This window comes from Dendropsophus ebraccatus, chromosome 11, assembly GCF_027789765.1.
Source record: "Dendropsophus ebraccatus isolate aDenEbr1 chromosome 11, aDenEbr1.pat, whole genome shotgun sequence".
Taxonomy (NCBI): domain Eukaryota; kingdom Metazoa; phylum Chordata; class Amphibia; order Anura; family Hylidae; genus Dendropsophus; species Dendropsophus ebraccatus.
The window spans coordinates 97674263-97696824 of record NC_091464.1 but is presented as its reverse complement, the minus strand read 5'-3'; the positions used below and the strand labels follow the sequence as shown (position 1 = coordinate 97696824).

At 47.0% G+C, this 22562-nt stretch overlaps 1 protein-coding gene across 3 annotated transcripts in view; it reads right to left on the bottom strand.

The window, feature by feature from the left end:
- STXBP5L (syntaxin binding protein 5L) overlaps nt 1–22562 on the bottom strand; it is a 244647-nt gene that overhangs the window by 138736 nt on the left and 83349 nt on the right. For all 3 annotated transcript variants that reach the window (XM_069944600.1, XM_069944597.1, XM_069944598.1), the window contains exon 4: nt 3610–3710. In XM_069944600.1, coding sequence (XP_069800701.1) covers nt 3610–3710 — 101 coding nt within the window. The remainder of the gene's footprint in view (nt 1–3609; nt 3711–22562) is intronic.

The following is a 22562-nucleotide window of genomic DNA, read 5'->3' as shown; positions in this document are numbered from 1 at the left end:
ATGTTCTCCACCCTATCTCCAGGCTGTGTGATCTGCCCTCCATATATGCTCTCCTCCCCATCTCAAGCCTGTCTGATCTGCCCTCCATGTATGCTCTCCTCTCCATCTCCAGTCTGTGTGATCTGCCCTCCATGTATGCTCTCCTCCCGATCTCCAGCCTGTGCGAGCTGCCCTCCATGTATGCTCTCCTCCCGATTTCCAGCCTGTGTGAGCTGCCCTCCATGTATGCTCTCCTCCTGATCTCCAGCCTGTGTGAGCTGCACTCCATGTATGTTCTTCTCCCCATCTCCAGCCTGTGTGAGCTGCCCTCCATGTATGCTCTCCTCCCCATATCTAGTCTGTGTGAGCTGCCCTCCGTGTATGCTCTCCTCCCGATTTCCAACCTGTGTGAGCTGCCCTCCATGTATGTTCTCCTCCCCATCTCCAGGCTGTGTGAGCTGCCCTCCATGTACGTTCTCCTCCCCATCTCCAGGCTGTGTGAGCTGCCCTCCATGTATGTTCCCCTCCCCATCTCAAGCCTGTGTGAGCTGCCCTCCATGTACGTTCTCCTCCCCATCTCCAGTCTGTGTGAGCTGCCCTCCATGTATGCTCTCCTCCCCATATCTAGCCTGTGTGAGCTGCCCTCCATGTATGCTCTCCTCCCCATATCTAGTCTGTGTGAGCTGCCCTCCATGTATGCTCTCCTCCCGATTTCCAACCTGTGTGAGCTGCCCTCCATGTATGTTCTCCTCCCCATCTCCAGGCTGTGTGAGCTGCCCTCCATGTATGTTCTCCTCCCCATCTCCAGCCTGTGTGAGCTGCCCTCCATGTACGTTCTCCTCCCCATCTCCAGTCTGTGTGAGCTGCCCTCCATGTATGCTCTCCTCCCCATATCTAGTCTGTGTGAGCTGCCCTCCATGTATGTTCTCCTCCCCATCTCCAGGCTGTGCGAGCTGCCCTCCATGTATGCTCTCCTCTCCATATCTAGTCTGTGTGAGCTGCCCTCCGTGTATGCTCTCCTCCCGATTTCCAGCCTGTGTGAGCTGCCCTCCATGTATGTTCTGCTTCCCATATCTAGTCTGTGTGAGCTGCCCTCCGTGTATGCTCTCCTCCCGATTTCCAGCCTGTGTGAGCTGCCCTCCATGTATGTTCTCCTTCCCATCTCCAGGCTGTGCGAGCTACCCTCCATGTATGCTCTCCTCCTGATCTCTAGCCTGTGTGAGCTGCCCTCCATGTATGCTCTCCTCCTGATCTCTAGCCTGTGTGAGCTGCCCTCCATGTATGCTCACCTCCCCACCTCCAGCCTGTGTGAGCTGCCCTCCATGTATGCTCTCCTCCCCACCTCCAGCCTGTGTGAGCTGCCCTCCATGTATGTTCTCCTCCCCATCTCCAGCCTGTGTGAGCTGCACTCCATGTATGCTCTCCTCCCCATATCTAGTCTGTGTGAGCTGCCCTCCATGTATGTTCTCCTTCCCATATCTAGTCTGTGTGAGCTGCCCTCCGTGTATGCTCTCCTCCCGATTTCCAGCCTGTGTGAGCTGTCCTCCATGTATGTTCTCCTTCCCATCTCCAGGCTGTGTGAGCTGCCCTCCATGTATGCTCACCTCCCCACCTCCAGCCTGTGTGAGCTGCCCTCCATGTATGCTCTCCTCCTGATCTCTAGTCTGTGTGAGCTGCCCTCCATGTATGCTCTCCTCCTGATCTCTAGCCTGTGTGAGCTGTCCTCCATGTATGTTCTCCTCCCCATCTCCAGGCTGTGCGAGCTGCCCTCCATGTATGCTCTCCTCCTGATCTCTAGCCTGTGTGAGCTGCCCTCCATGTATGCTCACCTCCCCACCTCCAGCCTGTGTGAGCTGCCCTCCATGTATGCTCTCCTCCTGATCTCTAGTCTGTGTGAGCTGCCCTCCATGTATGCTCTCCTCCTGATCTCTAGCCTGTGTGAGCTGTCCTCCATGTATGTTCTCCTCCCCATCTCCAGGCTGTGCGAGCTGCCCTCCATGTATGCTCTCCTCCTGATCTCTAGCCTGTGTGAGCTGCCCTCCATGTATGCTCACCTCCCCACCTCCAGCCTGTGTGAGCTGCCCTCCATGTATGCTCTCCTCCTGATCTCTAGTCTGTGTGAGCTGCCCTCCATGTATGCTCACCTCCCCATCTCCAGCCTGTGTGAGCTGCCCTCCATGTATGTTCTCCTTCCCATCTCCAGGTTGCGTGAGCTGCCCTCCATGTATGTTCTCCTCCCCATCTCCAGCCTGTGTGAGCTGCCCTCCATGTATGCTCACCTCCCCACCTCCAGCCTGTGTAAGCTGCCCTCCATGTATGCTCTCCTCCCCACCTCCAGCCTGTGTGAGCTGACCTCCATGTATGCTCTCCTCCCCACCTCCAGCCTGTGTGAGCTGCCCTCCATGTATGCTCTCCTCCTGATCTCTAGCCTGTGTGAGCTGCCCTCCATGTACATTCTTCTCCCGATCTCCAGCCTGTGTGAGCTGCACTCCATGTATGCTCTCCTCCCCATATCTAGTCTGTGTGAGCTGTCCTCCATGTATGCTCTCCTCCTGATCTCTAGCCTGTGTGAGCTGCCCTCCATGTATGTTCTCCTCCCCATCTCCAGGCTGTGTGAGCTGCCCTCCATGTATGCTCTCCTCCTGATCTCTAGCCTGTGTGAGCTGCCCTCCATGTATGTTCTCCTCCCCATCTCCAGGCTGTGCGAGCTGCCCTCCATGTATGCTCTCCTCCCCATATCTAGCCTGTGTGAGCTGCCCTCCATGTATGCTCTCCTCCCCACCTCCAGCCTGTGTGAGCTGCCCTCCATGTATGCTCTCCTCCCCATATCTAGTCTGTGTGAGCTGTCCTCCATGTATGCTCTCCTCCCCATATCTAGTCTGTGTGAGCTGCACTCCATGTATGCTCTCCTCCTGATCTCTAGCCTGTGTGAGCTGTCCTCCATGTATGCTCTCCTCCTGATCTCTAGCCTGTGTGAGCTGCCCTCCATGTATGCTCTCCTCCCCATCTCCAGGCTGTGTGAGCTGCCCTCCATGTATGTTCTCCTCCCCATATCTAGTCTGTGTGAGCTGTCCTCCATGTATGCTCTCCTCCCCATATCTAGCCTGTGTGAGCTGCCCTCCATGTATGCTCTCCTCCCCATATCTAGTCTGTGTGAGCTGTCCTCCATGTATGCTCTCCTCCTGATCTCTAGCCTGTGTGAGCTGCCCTCCATGTATGTTCTCCTCCCCATCTCCAGGCTGTGCGAGCTGCCCTCCATGTCCAGTGGTCACTGATCTCTCACCAAGAAGGCCCCCACCCAACAGTAATCAGATCACACCTGTGCCCATTACATATCTGCCTGAGGCATAAATTCAGCAATCTGGGAAGTCTCTAGTCATTGTGTATGACACTGGCGGCGGCGGCAGTAAGGAGGAGGAGTGTCCACACTACACCCAGACATTACCTGCAGCCGCACAGCGTTATAGGTGATTGCTAAGGTGTCCTACAGAGAGAAGTCGCAGAAGTCCCCATCTTGGTTGTCAGAGTTGTTGTGACCTTAAGTTACTCTTCCCCACAGGACACAGTAAGTGACCCTGCAGCCGCGGGTCCCTCCTCCCCCTCCTCCGCTATCAGCGTTGTTCCTCTTACCGTTCCTTGTTGAATCTGAGGGAATGGAGAACAGCTGGACGCTTCTGCCGCAGGCTCCAGAAGTGAAGCGTCTCGTCGGCACATGCAGTGACCAAGGCACCCTGCAGAGACAAGGAGACACGTGACCAGCCTAGCACAAGGATAGGGAGTCCATATCTACAGATGAAGAGTGAGCTGTCTGTGCCCTGCAAACTGGTGCACACCATGATGGGGGGAGAACATGATGGGCAGCTCCGGGCACTGACTGAACCGTGTCCCCGGAACCATGTCTGACAGATGCGGAGAAGAATCTATGTGCCAGATGTCAGTGACAGCTCAAAATGTATGCCTCTAGCTGGAGATGGCGCATACCCCCGACACCAGCTGCTGCCACCCTGGCACCTGATCTCAAAGGATCCTACAAACTAATCTCTTATTACTATGAGAGGCTGCTGGGGACCATCTATACATCCACTGATCACTGTGTGAGGACCATCTATACATCCACTGATCACTGTGTGAGGGTTATCTATACATCCACTGATCACTGTGTGAGGACCATCTATACATCCAGTGATCACTGTGTGAGGGATATCTATACATCCAGTGATCACTGTGTGAGGACCATCTATACATCCACTGATCACTGTGTGAGGACCATCTATACATCCAGTGATCACTGTGTGAGGGATATCTATACATCCAGTGATCACTGTGTGAGGACCATCTATACATCCAGTGATCACTGTGTGAGGACCCTCTATTACATCCAGTGATCACTGTGTGAGGTTATCTATACATACCACTGATCACTGTGTGAGGACCATCTATACATCCACTGATCACGTGTGTGAGGACCATCTATACATCCAGTGATCACTGTGTGAGGACCATCTATAACATCCAGTGATCACTGTGTGAGGACCATCTATACATCCACGTGATCACTGTGTGAGGGTTATCTATACATCCAAGTGATCACTGTGTGAGGACCATCTATACATTCACTGATCACTGCTGTGTGAGGACCATCTATACAACCACTGATCACTGTGTGAGGACCATCTATACATCCCACTGATCACTGTGTGAGGACCATCTATACATCCACTGATCACTGTGTGAGGACCATCTATACATCCACTGATCACTGTGTGAGGACCCATCTATACATCCACTGATCACTGTGTGAGGACCATCTATACATCCACTGATCACTGTGTGAGGGTTATCTATACATCCACTGATCACTGTGTGAGGACCATCTATACATCCAGTGATCACTGTGTGAGGGTTATCTATACATCCACTGATCACTGTGTGAGGACCATCTATACATCCAGTGATCACTGTGTGAGGACCATCTATACATCCAGTGATCACTGTGTGAGGGTTATCTATACATCCACTGATCACTGTGTGAGGACCATCTATACATCCACTGATCACTGTGTGAGGACCATCTATACATCCACTGATCACTGTGTGAGGACCATCTATACATCCACTGATCACTGTGTGAGGACCATCTATACAACCACTGATCACTGTGTGAGGACCATCTATACATCCAGTGATCACTGTGTGAGGACCATCTATACATCCAGTGATCACTGTGTGAGGACCATCTATACATCCACTGATCACTGTGTAAGGACCATCTATACATCCAGTGATCAGCTGGGTGAGGACCCATCTAGACATCCAGTGACTCACTGTGTGAGGACCACATCTCACTATCAACTGTGTGGGTTCGATACATCCACTGATGCACTGTGTGAGGGGACCATCTATACATCCACTGACTCACTGTGTGAGGAACCAGTCTATACATCCAAGTGATCACATGTGTGAAGGGATCATCTATACATCAGCTGATCCACTGTGTGAGAGGACCATCTATACAATCCAGCTGATCACTGTGTGAGGACCATCTATACATCCAGCTGATCACTGTGTGAGGGACGCATCTATACATCCACTGATCACTGTGTAAGGACCATCTATACATCCAGTGATCACTGTGTGAGGACCATCTATACATTCATTGATCACTGTGTGAGGACCATCTATACATCCACTGATCACTGTGTGAGGACCATCTATACATCCACTGATCACTGTGTGAGGGACCATCTATACATCACTGATCACTGTGTGAGGGGATATCTATACATCCACGTGATCACTGTGTGAGGACCTCTATACATCCCAGTGGATCACTGTGTGAGGACCATCTATACATCCAGTGATCACTGTGTGAGGACCATCTATACATCCACTGATCACTGTGTAGGGACTCATCTATACATCCACTGATCACTGTGTGAGGACCATCTATACATCCATGATCACTGTGTGAGGACCATCTATACATCCACTGATCACTGTGTGAGGACGCATCTATACATCCACTGATCACTGTGTGAGGACCATCTATACATCCACTGATCACTGTGTGAGGACCATCTATACATCCACTGATCACTGTGTGAGGACCATCTATACCATCCACTGATCACTGTGTGAGGACCATCTATACAACCACTGATCACTGTGTGAGGATCCATCTATACCGTAAACCACTGATCACTGTGTGAGGACCATCTATACATCCACTGATCACTGTGTGAGGACCATCTAATACATCCACTGATCACTGTGTGAGGACCATCTATACATCCACTGATCACTGTGTGAGGACCATCTATACATCCACTGATCACTGTGTGAGGACCATCTATACATCCACTGATCACTGTGTGAGGACCATCTATACATCCAGTGATCACTGATGTGAGGACATCTATACATCCAGTGATCACTGTGTGAGGACCTCTAATACATCCAGCTGATCACTGTGTGAGGTACCATCTATACATCCACTGATCACTGTGTTGAGGGATATCTATACATCCACTGATCACTGTGTGAGGACCATCTATACATCCCCTGATCACTGTGTGAGGACCATCTATACATCCATTGATCACTGTGTGAGGGACCATCTATACAATCCACTGATCACTGTGTGAGGGTTATCTATACATCCACTGATCACTGTGTGAGGACCATCTATACATCCACTGATCACTGTGTGAGGACCATCTATACATCCACTGATCACTGTGTGAGGACCATCTATACATCCACTGATCACTGTGTGAGGACCATCTATACATCCAGTGATCACTGTGTGAGGACCATCTATACATCCAATGATCACTGTGTGAGGACCATCTATACAACCACTGATCACTGTGTGAGGACCATCTATACATCCACTGATCACTGTGTGAGGACCATCTATACATCCACTGATCACTGTGTGAGGACCATCTATACATCCACTGATCACTGTGTGAGGACCATCTATACATCCACTGATCACTGTGTGAGGACCATCTATACATCCACTGATCACTGTGTGAGGGTTATCTATACATCCACTGATCACTGTGTGAGGACCATCTAAACATCCAGTGATCACTGTGTGAGGGTTATCTATACATCCACTGATCACTGTATGAGGACCATCTATACATCCAGTGATCACTGTGTGAGGACCATCTATACATCCAGTGATCACTGTGTGAGGGTTATCTATACATCCACTGATCACTGTATGAGGACCATCTATACATCCAGTGATCACTGTGTGAGGACCATCTATACATCCACTGATCACTGTGTGAGGACCATCTATACATCCACTGATCACTGTGTGAGGACCATCTATACAACCACTGATCACTGTGTGAGGACCATCTATACATCCACTGATCACTGTGTGAGGACCATCTATACATCCAGTGATCACTGTGTGAGGACCATCTATACATCCACTGATCACTGTGTAAGGACCATCTATACATCCAGTGATCACTGTGTAAGGACCATCTAGACATCCAGTGATCACTGTGTGAGGACCATCTATACATCCACTGATCACTGTGTGAGGGTTATCTATACATCCACTGATCACTGTGTGAGGGCCATCTATACATCCACTGACCACTGTGTGAGGACCATCTATACATCCAATGATCACTGTGTGAGGACCATCTATACATCCAGTGATCACTGTGTGAGGACCATCTATACATCCACTGATCACTGTGTGAGGACCATCTATACATCCAGTGATCACTGTGTGAGGACCATCTATACATCCACTGATCACTGTGTGAGGACCATCTATACATCCACTGATCACTGTGTGAGGACCATCTATACATCCACTGATCACTGTGTGAGGACCATCTATACATCCACTGATCACTGTGTGAGGACCATCTATACATCCAGTGATCACTGTGTGAGGGATATCTATACATCCAGTGATCACTGTGTGAGGGATATCTATACATCCACTGATCACTGTGTGAGGACCATCTATACATCCAGTGATCAAGGTGTGAGGACCATCTATACATCCACTGATCACTGTGTGTGGACCATCTATACATCCACTGATCACTGTGTGAGGACCATCTATACATCCACTGATCACTGTGTGAGGACCATCTATACATCCACTGATCACTGTGTGAGGACCATCTATACATCCACTGATCACTGTGTGAGGACCATCTATACATCCACTGATCACTGTGTGAGGACCATCTATACATCCACTGATCACTGTGTGAGGGATATCTATACATCCACTGATCACTGTGTGAGGACCATCTATACAACCACTGATCACTGTGTGAGGACCATCTATACATCCAGTGATCACTGTGTGAGGACCATCTATACATCCACTGATCACTGTGTGAGGACCATCTATACATCCAGTGATCACTGTGTGAGGACCATCTATACATCCAGTGATCACTGTGTGAGGACCATCTATACATCCACTGATCACTGTGTGAGGGATATCTATACATCCACTGATCACTGTGTGAGGGTTATCTATACATCCACTGATCACTGTGTGAGGACCATCTATACATCCAATGATCACTGTGTGAGGACCATCTATACATCCAATGATCACTGTGTGAGGACCATCTATACATCCAATGATCACTGTGTGAGGACCATCTATACAACCACTGATCACTGTGTGAGGACCATCTATACATCCACTGATCACTGTGTGAGGACCATCTATACATCCACTGATCACTGTGTGAGGACCATCTATACATCCACTGATCACTGTGTGAGGGTTATCTATACATCCACTGATCACTGTGTGAGGACCATCTATACACCCAGTGATCACTGTGTGAGGACCATCTATACATCCAGTGATCACTGTGTGAGGACCATCTATACATCCATTGATCACTGTGTAAGGACCATCTATACATCCACTGATCACTGTGTAAGGACCATCTATACATCCAGTGATCACTGTGTGAGGACCATCTATACATTCATTGATCACTGTGTGAGGACCATCTATACATCCAATGATCACTGTGTGAGGACCATCTATACATCCACTGATCACTGTGTGAGGACCATCTATACATCCAGTGATCACTGTGTGAGGACCATCTATACATCCACTGATCACTGTGTGAGGACCATCTATACATCCAGTGATCACTGTGTGAGGGATATCTATACATCCACTGATCACTGTGTGAGGACCATCTATACATCCACTGATCACTGTGTGAGGACCATCTATACAACCACTGATCACTGTGTGAGGACCATCTATACATCCAGTGATCACTGTGTGAGGACCATCTATACATCCACTGATTACTGTGTGAGGGTTATCTATACATTCACTGATCACTGTGTGAGGACCATCTATACATCCACTGATCACTGTGTGAGGACCATCTATACATCCACTGATCACTGTGTGAGGACCATCTATACATCCACTGATCACTGTGTGAGGACCATCTATACATCCACTGATCACTGTGTGAGGACCATCTATACATCCACTGATCACTGTGTGAGGACCATCTATACATCCAGTGATCACTGTGTGAGGACCATCTATACATCCACTGATCACTGTGTGAGGACCATCTATACATCCACTGATCACTGTGTGAGGACCATCTATACATCCACTGATCACTGTGTGAGGACCATCTATACATCCACTGATCACTGTGTGAGGACCATCTATACATCCACTGATCACTGTGTGAGGACCATCTATACATCCACTGATCACTGTGTGAGGACCATCTATACATCCACTGATCACTGTGTGAGGGTTATCTATACATCCACTGATCACTGTGTGAGGACCATCTATACATCCACTGATCACTGTGTGAGGACCATCTATACATCCACTGATCACTGTGTGAGGGACCATCTATACATCCAGTGATCACTGTGTGAGGACCATCTATACATCCACTGATCACTGTGTGAGGACCATCTATACATCCACTGATCACTGTGTGAGGACCATCTATACATCCACTGATCACTGTGTGAGGACCATCTATACATCCACTGATCACTGTGTGAGGACCATCTATACATCCACTGATCACTGTGTGAGGACCATCTATACATCCACTGATCACTGTGTGAGGACCATCTATACATCCACTGATCACTGTGTGAGGACCATCTATACATCCACTGATCACTGTGTGAGGACCATCTATACATCCACTGATCACTGTGTGAGGACCATCTATACATCCACTGATCACTGTGTGAGGACCATCTATACATCCACTGATCACTGTGTGAGGACCATCTATACATCCACTGATCACTGTGTGAGGGACCATCTATACATCCACTGATCACTGTGTGAGGACCATCTATACATCCACTGATCACTGTGTGAGGGACCATCTATACATCCACTGATCACTGTGTGAGGTACATCTATACATCCACTGATCACTGTGTGAGGACCATCTATACATCCACTGATCACTGTGTGAGGACCATCTATACATCCACTGATCACTGTGTGAGGACCATCTATACATCCACTGATCACTGTGTGAGGACCATCTATACATCCACTGATCACTGTGTGAGGACCATCTATACATCCACTGATCACTGTGTGAGGGATTCATCTATACATCCACTGATCACTGTGTGAGGACCATCTATACATCCACTGATCACTGTGTGAGGACCATCTATACATCCACTGATCACTGTGTGAGGGTACCATCTATACATCCACTGATCACTGTGTGAGGACCATCTATACATCCACTGATCACTGTGTGAGGACCATCTATACATCCACTGATCACTGTGTGAGGACCATCTATACATCCACTGATCACTGTGTGAGGACCATCTATACATCCACTGATCACTGTGTGAGGACCATCTATACATCCACTGATCACTGTGTGAGGACCATCTTATACATCCACTGATCACTGTGTGAGGACCATCTATACATCCACTGATCACTGTGTGAGGACCATCTATACATCCAGTGATCACTGTGTGAGGACCATCTATACATCCACTGATCACTGTGTGAGGGACCATCTATACATCCATTGATCACTGTGTGAGGACCATCTATACATCCACTGATCACTGTGTGAGGACCATCTATACATCCAGTGATCACTGTGTGAGGACCATCTATACATCCACTGATCACTGTGTGAGGACCATCTATACATCCATGATCACTGTGTGAGGACCATCTATACATCCACTGATCACTGTGTGAGGACCATCTATACATCCACTGATCACTGTGTGAGGACCATCTATACATCCACTGATCACTGTGTGAGGGATATCTATACATCCACGTGATCACTGTGTGAGGGACCATCTATACATCCACTGATCACTGTGTGAGGACCATCTATACATCCACTGATCACTGTGTGAGGACCATCTATACATCCAGTGATCACTGTGTGAGGACCATCTATACATTCCACTGATCACTGTGTGAGGACCATCTATACATCCAGTGATCACTGTGTGAGGGACCATCTATACATCCACTGATCACTGTGTGAGGACCATCTATACATCCACTGATCACTGTGTGAGGACCATCTATACATCCATTGATCACTGTGTGAGGACCATCTATACATCCACTAATCACTGTGTGAGGACCATCTATACATCCACTGATCACTGTGTGAGGACCATCTATACATCCACTGATCACTGTGTGAGGGCCATCTATACATCCAGTGATCACTGTGTGAGGACCATCTATACATCCAGTGAGTCACTAGGTGTGAGGACCATCTATACATCCACTGATCACTGTGTGAGGACCATCTATACATCCATTGATCACTGTGTGAGGGACCATCTATACATCCACTGATCACTGTGTGAGGACCATCTATACATCCACTGATCACTGTGTGAGGACCATCTATACATCCACTGATCACTGTGTGAGGACCATCTATACATCCAGTGATCACTGTGTGGAGGACCATCTATACATCCACTGATCACTGTGTGAGGACCATCTATACATCCACTGATCACTGTGTGAGGACCATCTATACATCACTGAATCACTGTGTGAGGGACCTATCTATACATCCAGCTGATCACTGTGTGTGGACCATCTATACATCCACTGATCACTGTGTGAGGACCATCTATACATCCACTGATCACTGTGTGAGGATCATCTATACATCCACTGATCACTGTGTGAGGACCATTTATCCATCCACTGATCACGGTGTGAGGACCATCTATATATCCACTGATCACTGTGTGAGGACCATCTATACAACACTGATCACTGTGTGAGGACCATCTATACATCCAGTGATCACTGTGTGAGGACCATTCTATACATCCATGATCACTGTGTTAGGACCATCTATACATCCAGCTGATCACTGTGTAAGGACCATCTATACATCCACTGATCACTGTGTGAGGGACATCTATACATCCAGTGATCACTGTGTGAGGACATCTATACATCCATTGATCACTGTGTGAGGACCATCTATACATCCAGCTGATCACTGTTGTGAGGACCATCTATACATCCACTGATCACTGTGTGAGGACATCTATACATCCAGTGAATCACGGTGTGAGGACCATCTATACATCCAGTGATCACCGTGGTGAGGACCATCTATACAGCCACTGATCACTGTGTGAGGGGTACCAATCTATACATCCACTGATACACTGTGTGAGACTGTTATCATTACATCCACAGTGATCACTGTGTGAGGACCATCTATTACATCCAGTGATCACTGTGTGAGGACCATCTATACATCCATTGATCAACTGTGTGAGGACCATCTATACATCCACTGATCACTGTGTGAAGGGTTAGCTAGACATTCCACGTGATCATCTGTGTGAGGACCATCTATAAACAATTCATGATCACTGTGTTGAGGACTCATCTTATACTACCACGGATTCACTGTGTGAGGACGCAATCTATACATCCACTGATCACTGTGTGAGGGATATCTGATACAATTCCACTGAATCGACTGGGTTGAGGACCATCTATACTATTCCACTGATCATGTGTTGAGGAGACCATCTATAAAACAATCCACTGACTCACTGTGTGTAGGGATATCTATACATTCCAAGTGATCACTCGTGGGAGGGACCATCTATACATCGCAATTATCTGTGTGATGACCTCCTATACCTCCACTGATCACTGTGTGAAGGACATCTATACATCCACTGATATCACTGTGTGAGGACCATCTATACATCCACTGATCACTGTGTGAGGACCATCTATACAATCCACTGATCACTGTGTGAGGACCATCTATACATCCATGATCACTGTGTGAGGACCATCTATACATCCACTGATCACTGTGTGAAGGACCAGGTATACATCCACTGATCACTGTGTGAGGTTACCATCTATACATCCACTGATCACTGTGTGAGGACCATCTATACATCCACTGATCACTGTGTGAGGGACCATCATATACATCCACTGATCACTGTGTGAGGACCATCTATACATCCACTGATCACTGTGTGAGGACCATCTATACATCCACTGATCACTGTGTGAGGACCATCTATACATCCAGTGATCACTGTGTGAGGACCATCTATACATCCACTGATCACTGTGTGGAGGACCCATCTATACATCCACTGATCACTGTGTGAGGACCATCTATACATCCACGTGATCACTGTGTGAGGACCATCTATACATCCACTGATCACTGTGTGAGGACCATCTATACATCCACTGATCACTGTGTGAGGACCATCTATACATCCACTGATCACTGTGTGAGGGACCATCTATACATCCCACTGATCACTGTGTGAGGACCATCTATACATCCACTGATCACTGTGTGAGGACCATCTATACATCCACTGATCACTGTGTGAGGACCATCTATACATCCACTGATCACTGTGTGAGGACCATCTATACATCCACTGATCACTGTGTGAGGACCATCTATACATCCAGTGATCACTGTGTGAGGACCATCTATACATCCACTGATCACTGTGTGAGGACCATCTATACATCCACTGATCACTGTGTGAGGACCATCTATACATCCACTGATCACTGTGTGAGGACCATCTATACATCCACTGATCACTGTGTGAGGACCATCTATACATCCACTGATCACTGTGTGAGGACCATCTATACATCCAGTGATCACTGTGTGAGGACCATCTATACATCCATTGATCACTGTGTAAGGACCATCTATACATCCACTGATCACTGTGTAAGGACCATCTATACATCCAGTGATCACTGTGTGAGGACCATCTATACATCCAGTGATCACTGTGTGAGGACCATCTATACATCCAGTGATCACTGTGTGAGGACCATCTATACATCCACTTGATCACTGTGTGAGGACCATCTATACATCCACTGATCACTGTGTGAGGACCATCTATACATCAGTGATCACTGTGTGAGGACCATCTATACATCCACTGATCACTGTGTGAGGACCATCTATACATCCACTGATCACTGTGTGAGGACCATCTATACATCCACTGATCACTGTGTGAGGACCATCTATACATCACTGATCACTGTGTGAGGACCATCTATACATCCACTGATCACTGTGTGAGGTACCATCTATACATCCACTGATCACTGTGTGAGGACCATCTATACATCCACTGATCACTGTGTGAGGACCATCTATACATCCACTGATCACTGTGTGAGGACCATCTATACATCCACTGATCACTGTGTGAGGACCATCTATACATCCACTGATCACTGTGTGAGGACCATCTATACATCCAGTGATCACTGTGTGAGGACCATCTATACATCCACTGATCACTGTGTGAGGACCATCTATACATCCACTGATCACTGTGTGAGGACCATCTATACATCCACTGATCACTGTGTGAGGACCATCTATACATCCAGTGATCACTGTGTGAGGACCATCTATACATCCACTGATCACTGTGTGAGGACCATCTATACATCCAGTGATCACTGTGTGAGGGTTATCTATACATCCACTGATCACTGTGTGAGGACCATCTATACATCCAGTGATCACTGTGTGAGGACCATCTATACATCCACTGATCACTGTGTGAGGACCATCTATACATCCACTGATCACTGTGTGAGGACCATCTATACATCCACTGATCACTGTGTGAGGACCATCTATACAACCACTGATCACTGTGTGAGGACCATCTATACATCCACTGATCACTGTGTGAGGACCATCTATACATCCACTGATCACTGTGTGAGGACCATCTATACATCCACTGATCACTGTGTGAGGACCATCTATACATCCACTGATCACTGTGTGAGGACCATCTATACATCCAGTGATCACTGTGTGAGGACCATCTATACATCCACTGATCACTGTGTGAGGACCATCTATACATCCAGTGATCACTGTGTGAGGACCATCTATACATCCACTGATCACTGTGTGAGGACCATCCACTGATCACTGTGTGAGGACCATCTATACATCCAGTGATCACTGTGTGAGGACCATCTATACATCCACTGATCACTGTGTGAGGACTATCTATACATCCACTGATCACTGTGTGAGGACCATCTATACATCCACTGATCACTGTGTGAGGACCATCTATACATCCACTGATCACTGTGTGAGGACCATCTATACATCCACTGATCACTGTGTGAGGACCATCTATACATCCACTGATCACTGTGTGAGGACCATCTATACATCCACTGATCACTGTGTGAGGACCATCTATACATCCACTGATCACTGTGTGAGGACCATCTATACATCCACTGATCACTGTGTGAGGACCATCTATACATCCACTGATCACTGTGTGAGGACCATCTATACATCCACTGATCACTGTGTGAGGACCATCTATACATCCACTGATCACTGTGTGAGGACCATCTATACATCCACTGATCACTGTGTGAGGGACCATCTATACATCCAGCTGATCACTGTGTGAGGACCATCTATACATCCACTGATCACTGTGTGAGGACCATCTATACATCCACTGATCACTGTGTGAGGACCCATCTATACATCCACTGATCACTGTGTGAGGACCATCTATACATCCACTGATCACTGTGTGAGGGACCATCTATACATCCACTGATCACTGTGTGAGGACCATCTATACATCCAGTGATCACTGTGTGAGGTACCATCTATACATCCACTGATCACTGTGTGAGGACCATCTATACATCCATTGATCACTGTGTAAGGACCATCTATACAATTCCACTGATCACTGTGTAAGGACCATCTATACATCCACGTGATCACTGTGTGAGGGACCATCTATACATTCCACTGATCACTGTGTGAGGACCATCTATACATCCACTGATCACTGTGTGAGGACCATCTATACATCCACTGATCACTGTGTGAGGGACCTATCTATACATCCACTGATCACTGTGTGAGGGACCATCTATACATCCACTGATCACTGTGTGAGGACCATCTATACAATCCACTGATCACTGTGTGAGGACCATCTATACATCCACTGATCACTGTGTGAGGACCATCTATACATCCACTGATCACTGTGTGAGGACCATCTATACATCCACTGATCACTGTGTGAGGGTTATCTATACATCCAGTGATCACTGTGTGAGGACCATCTATACATCCACTGATCACTGTGTGAGGACCATCTATACATCCACTGATCACTGTGTGAGGACCATCTATACATCCACTGATCACTGTGTGAGGACCATCTATACATCCACTGATTACTGTGTGAGGACCATCTATACATCCACTGATCACTGTGTGAGGACCATCTATACATCCACTGATCACTGTGTGAGGACCATCTATACATCCACTGATCACTGTGTGAGGACCATCTATACATCCACTGATCACTGTGTGAGGACCATCTATACATCCACTGATCACTGTGTGAGGACCATCTATACATCCACTGATCACTGTGTGAGGACCATCTATACATCCACTGATCACTGTGTGAGGACCATCTATACATCCACTGATCACTGTGTGAGGACCATCTATACATCCACTGATCACTGTGTGAGGACCATCTATACATCCACTGATCACTGTGTGAGGACCATCTATACATCCACTGATCACTGTGTGAGGACCATCTATACATCCACTGATCACTGTGTGAGGACCATCTATACATCCACTGATCACTGTGTGAGGGACCATCTATACATCCACTGATCACTGTGTGAGGATCATCTATACATCCAGTGATCACTGTGTGAGGACCATCTATACATCCACTGATCACTGTGTGAGGACCATCTATACAACACTGATCACTGTGTGGGGACCATCTATACATCCACTGATCACTGTGTGAGGACCATCTATACATCCACTGATCACTGTGTGAGGACCATCTATACATCCACTGATCACTGTGTGAGGACATCTATACATCCACTGATCACTGTGTGAGGACCATCTATACATCCACTGATCACTGTGTGAGGACCATCTATACATCCACTGATCACTGTGTGAGGACCATCTATACATCCACTGATCACTGTGTGAGGGATATCTATACATCCACTGATCACTGTGTGAGGACCATCTATACATCCACTGATCACTGTGTGAGGACCATCTATACATCCACTGATCACTGTGTGAGGACCATCTATACATCCACTGATCACTGTGTGAGGACCATCTATACATCCACTGATCACTGTGTGAGGACATCTATACATCCACTGATCACTGTGTGAGGATCATCTATACATCCACTGATCACTGTGTGAGGACCATCTATACATCCACTGATCACTGTGTGAGGACCATCTATACATCCACTGATCACTGTGTGAGGACCATCTATACATCCACTGATCACTGTGTGAGGACCATCTATACATCCACTGATCACTGTGTGAGGACCATCTCTACATCCACTGATCACTGTGTGAGGACCATCTATACATCCAGCTGATCACTGTTGTGAGGACCATCTATACATCCACTGATCACTGTGTGAGGACCATCTATACATCCACTGATCACTGTGTGAGGACCATCTATACATCCACTGATCACTGTGTGAGGAACCATCTATACATCCAGTGATCACTGTGTGAGGACCATCTATACAATCCACTTGATCACTGTGTGAGGACCATCTATACATCCACTGATCACTGTGTGAAGGACCATCTATACATCCACTGATCACTGTGTGAGGACCATCTATACATCCAGTGATCACTGTGTGAGGACCATCTATACATCCACTATCACTGGGCATCTACATCACTGATCACTGTGTGAGGACCATCTATACATCCACTGATCACTGTGTGAGGGACCATCTATACATCCACTGATCACTGTGTGAGGACCATCTATACATCCACTGATCACTGTGTGAGGACCATCTATACATCCACTGATCACTGTGTGAGGACCATCTATACATCCACTGATCACTGTGTGAGGACCATCTATACATCCACTGATCACTGTGTGAGGACCATCTATACATCCACTGATCACTGTGTGAGGACCATCTATACATCCACTGATCACTGTGTGAGGACCATCTATACATCCACTGATCACTGTGTGAGGACCATCTATACATCCAGTGATCACTGTGTGAGGACCATCTATACATCCAAGTGATCACTGTGTGAGGACCATCTATACATCCACTGATCACTGTGTGAGGACCATCTATACATCCACTGATCACTGTGTGAGGACCATCTATACATCCACTGATCACTGTGTGAGGACCATCTATACATCCAGTGATCACTGTGTGAGGACCATCTATACATCCACTGATCACTGTGTGAGGACCATCTATACACCCAGTGATCACTGTGTGAGGACATCTATACATCCACTGATCACTGTGTAAGGACCATCTATACATCCACTGATCACTGTGTGAGGGACCATCTATACATCCACTGATCACTGTGTGAGGACCATCTATACATCCACTGATCACTGTGTGAGGACCATCTATACATCCACTGATCACTGTGTGAGGACCATCTATACATCCACTGATCACTGTGTGAGGACCATCTATACATCCACTGATCACTGTGTGAGGACCATCTATACATCCACTGATCACTGTGTGAGGACCATCTATACATCCACTGATCACTGTGTGAGGACCATCTATACATCCAGTGATCACTGTGTGAGGACCATCTATACATCCACGTGATCACTGTGTGAGGACCATCTATACATCCACTGATCACTGTGTGAGGACCATCTATACATCCACTGATCACTGTGTGAGGACCATCTATACCATCCACTGATCACTGTGTTGAGGACCATCTATACATCCACTGATCACTGTGTGAGGACCATCTATACATCCACTGATCACTGTGTGAGGACCATCTATACATTCATTGATCACTGTGTGAGGACCATCTATACATCCACTGCTCACTGTGTGCGGACCATTCTATACATCCACTGATCACTGGTGTGAGGACCATCTATACATCCACTGATCACTGTGTGAGGACATCTATACATCCACTGATCACTGTGTGAGGACCATCTATACATCCACTGATCACTGTGTGAGGACCATCTATACATCCACTGATCACTGTGTGAGGACCATCTATACATCCACTGATCACTGTGGGAGGGACCATATATACATCCACTGATCACTGTGTGAGGGCCATCTATACATCCACTGATCACTGTGTGAGGACCATCTATACACCCACTGATCACTGTGTGAGGACCATCTATACATCCACTGATCACTGTGTGAGGACCATCTATACATCCACTGATCACTGTGTGAGGACCATCTATACATCCACTGATCACTGTGTGAGGACCATCTATACATCCACTGATCACTGTGTGAGGACCATCTATACATCCACTGATCACTGTGTGAGGACCATCTATACATCCAGTGATCACTGTGTGAGGACCATCTATACAACACTGATCACTGTGTGAGGACCATCTATACATCCACTGATCACTGTGTGAGGACCATCTATACATCCACTGATCACTGTGTGAGGACCATCTATACATCCACTGATCACTGTGTGAGGGTTATCTATACATCCACTGATCACTGTGTGAGGACCATCTATACATCCACTGATCACTGTGTGAGGATCATCTATACATCCAGTGATCACTGTGTGAGGACCATCTATACATCCAGTGATCACTGTGTGAGGACCATCTATACATCCACTGATCACTGTGTGAGGGTTATCTATACATCCACTGATCACTGTGTGTGGACCATCTATACATCCACTGATCACTGTGTGAGGACCATCTATACATCCACTGATCACTGTGTGAGGACCATCTATACATCCACTGATCACTGTGTGAGGACCATCTATACAACCACTGATCACTGTGTGAGGACCATCTATACATCCAGTGATCACTGTGTGAGGACCATCTATACATCCACTGATCACTGTGTGAGGACCATCTATACATCCACTGATCACTGTGTGAGGACCATCTATACATCCAGTGATCACTGTGTGAGGACCATCTATACATCCAGTGATCACTGTGTGAGGACCATCTATACATCCACTGATCACTGTGTGAGGACCATCTATACATCCACTGATCACTGTGTGAGGACCATCTATACATCCAGTGATCACTGTGTGAGGATCATCTATACATCCACTGATCACTGTGTGAGGACCATCTATACATCCACTGATCACTGTGTGAGGACCATCTATACATCACATGATCACTGTGTGAGGACCCTCTATACATCCAGTGATCACTGTGTGAGGTACATCTATACTCCACTAGTCACTGTGTGAGGACTCATCTATACATCCACTGATCACTGTGTGAGGACCATCTATACATCCAGTGATCACTGTGTGAGGACCATCTATACATCCACTGATCACTGTGTGAGGACCATCTATACATCCACTGATCACTGTGTGAGGACCATCTATACATCCACGTGATCACTGTGTGAGGACCATCTATACATCCACCTGATCACTGTGTGAGGACCATCTATAATCCACTGATCACTGTGTGAGGACCATCTATACATCCACTGATCACTGTGTGAGGGTTATCTATACATCCACTGATCACTGTGTGAGGGATATCTATACATCCACTGATCACTGTGTGAGGACCATCTATACATCCACTGATCACTGTGTGAGGACCATCTATACATCCACTGATCACTGTGTGAGGACCATCTATACATCCACTGATCACTGTGTGAGGACCATCTATACATCCACTGATCACTGTGTGAGGACCATCTATACATCCACTGATCACTGTGTGAGGACCATCTATACAACCACTGATCACTGTGTGAGGGATATCTATACATCCACTGATCACTGTGTAAGGACCATCTATACATCCAGTGATCACTGTGTGAGGACCATCTATACAACCACTGATCACTGTGTGAGGACCATCTATACATCCAGTGATCACTGTGTGAGGACCATCTATACAACCACTGATCACTGTGTGAGGACCATCTATACATCCACTGATCACTGTGTGAGGACCATCTATACATCCAGTGATCACTGTGTGAGGACCATCTATACATCCACTGATCACTGTGTGAGGACCATCTATATCACTGTGTGAGGACCATCTATACATCCACTGATCACTGTGTGAGGGTTATCTATACATCCACTGATCACTGTGTGAGGACCATCTATACATCCACTGATCACTGTGTGAGGGTTATCTATACATCCAGTGATCACTGTGTGAGGACCATCTATACATCCAGTGATCACTGTGTGAGGACCATCTATACAACCACTGATCACTGTGTGAGGACCATCTATACATCCAGTGATCACTGTGTGAGGGTTATCTATACATCCAGTGATCACTGTGTGAGGACCATCTATACATCCAGTGATCACTGTGTGAGGACCATCTATACAACCACTGATCACTATGTGAGGACCATCTATACATCCAGTGATCACTGTGTGAGGACCATCTATACATCCAGTGATCACTGTGTGAGGGTTATCTATACATCCAGTGATCACTGTGTGAGGACCATCTATACATCCAGTGATCACTGTGTGAGGACCATCTATACATCCAGTGATCACTGTGTGAGGGTTATCTATACATCCACTGATCACTGTGTGAGGGATATCTATACATCCACTGATCACTGTGTGAGGACCATCTATACAACCACTGATCACTGTGTGAGGACCATCTATACATCCACTGATCACTGTGTGAGGACCATCTATACATCCACTGATCACTGTGTGAGGACCATCTATACATCCACTGATCACTGTGTGAGGGATATCTATACATCCAGTGATCACTGTGTGAGGACCATCTATACATCCAGTGATCACTGTGTGAGGACCATCTATACATCCACTGATCACTGTATGAGGACCATATATACATCCACTGATCACT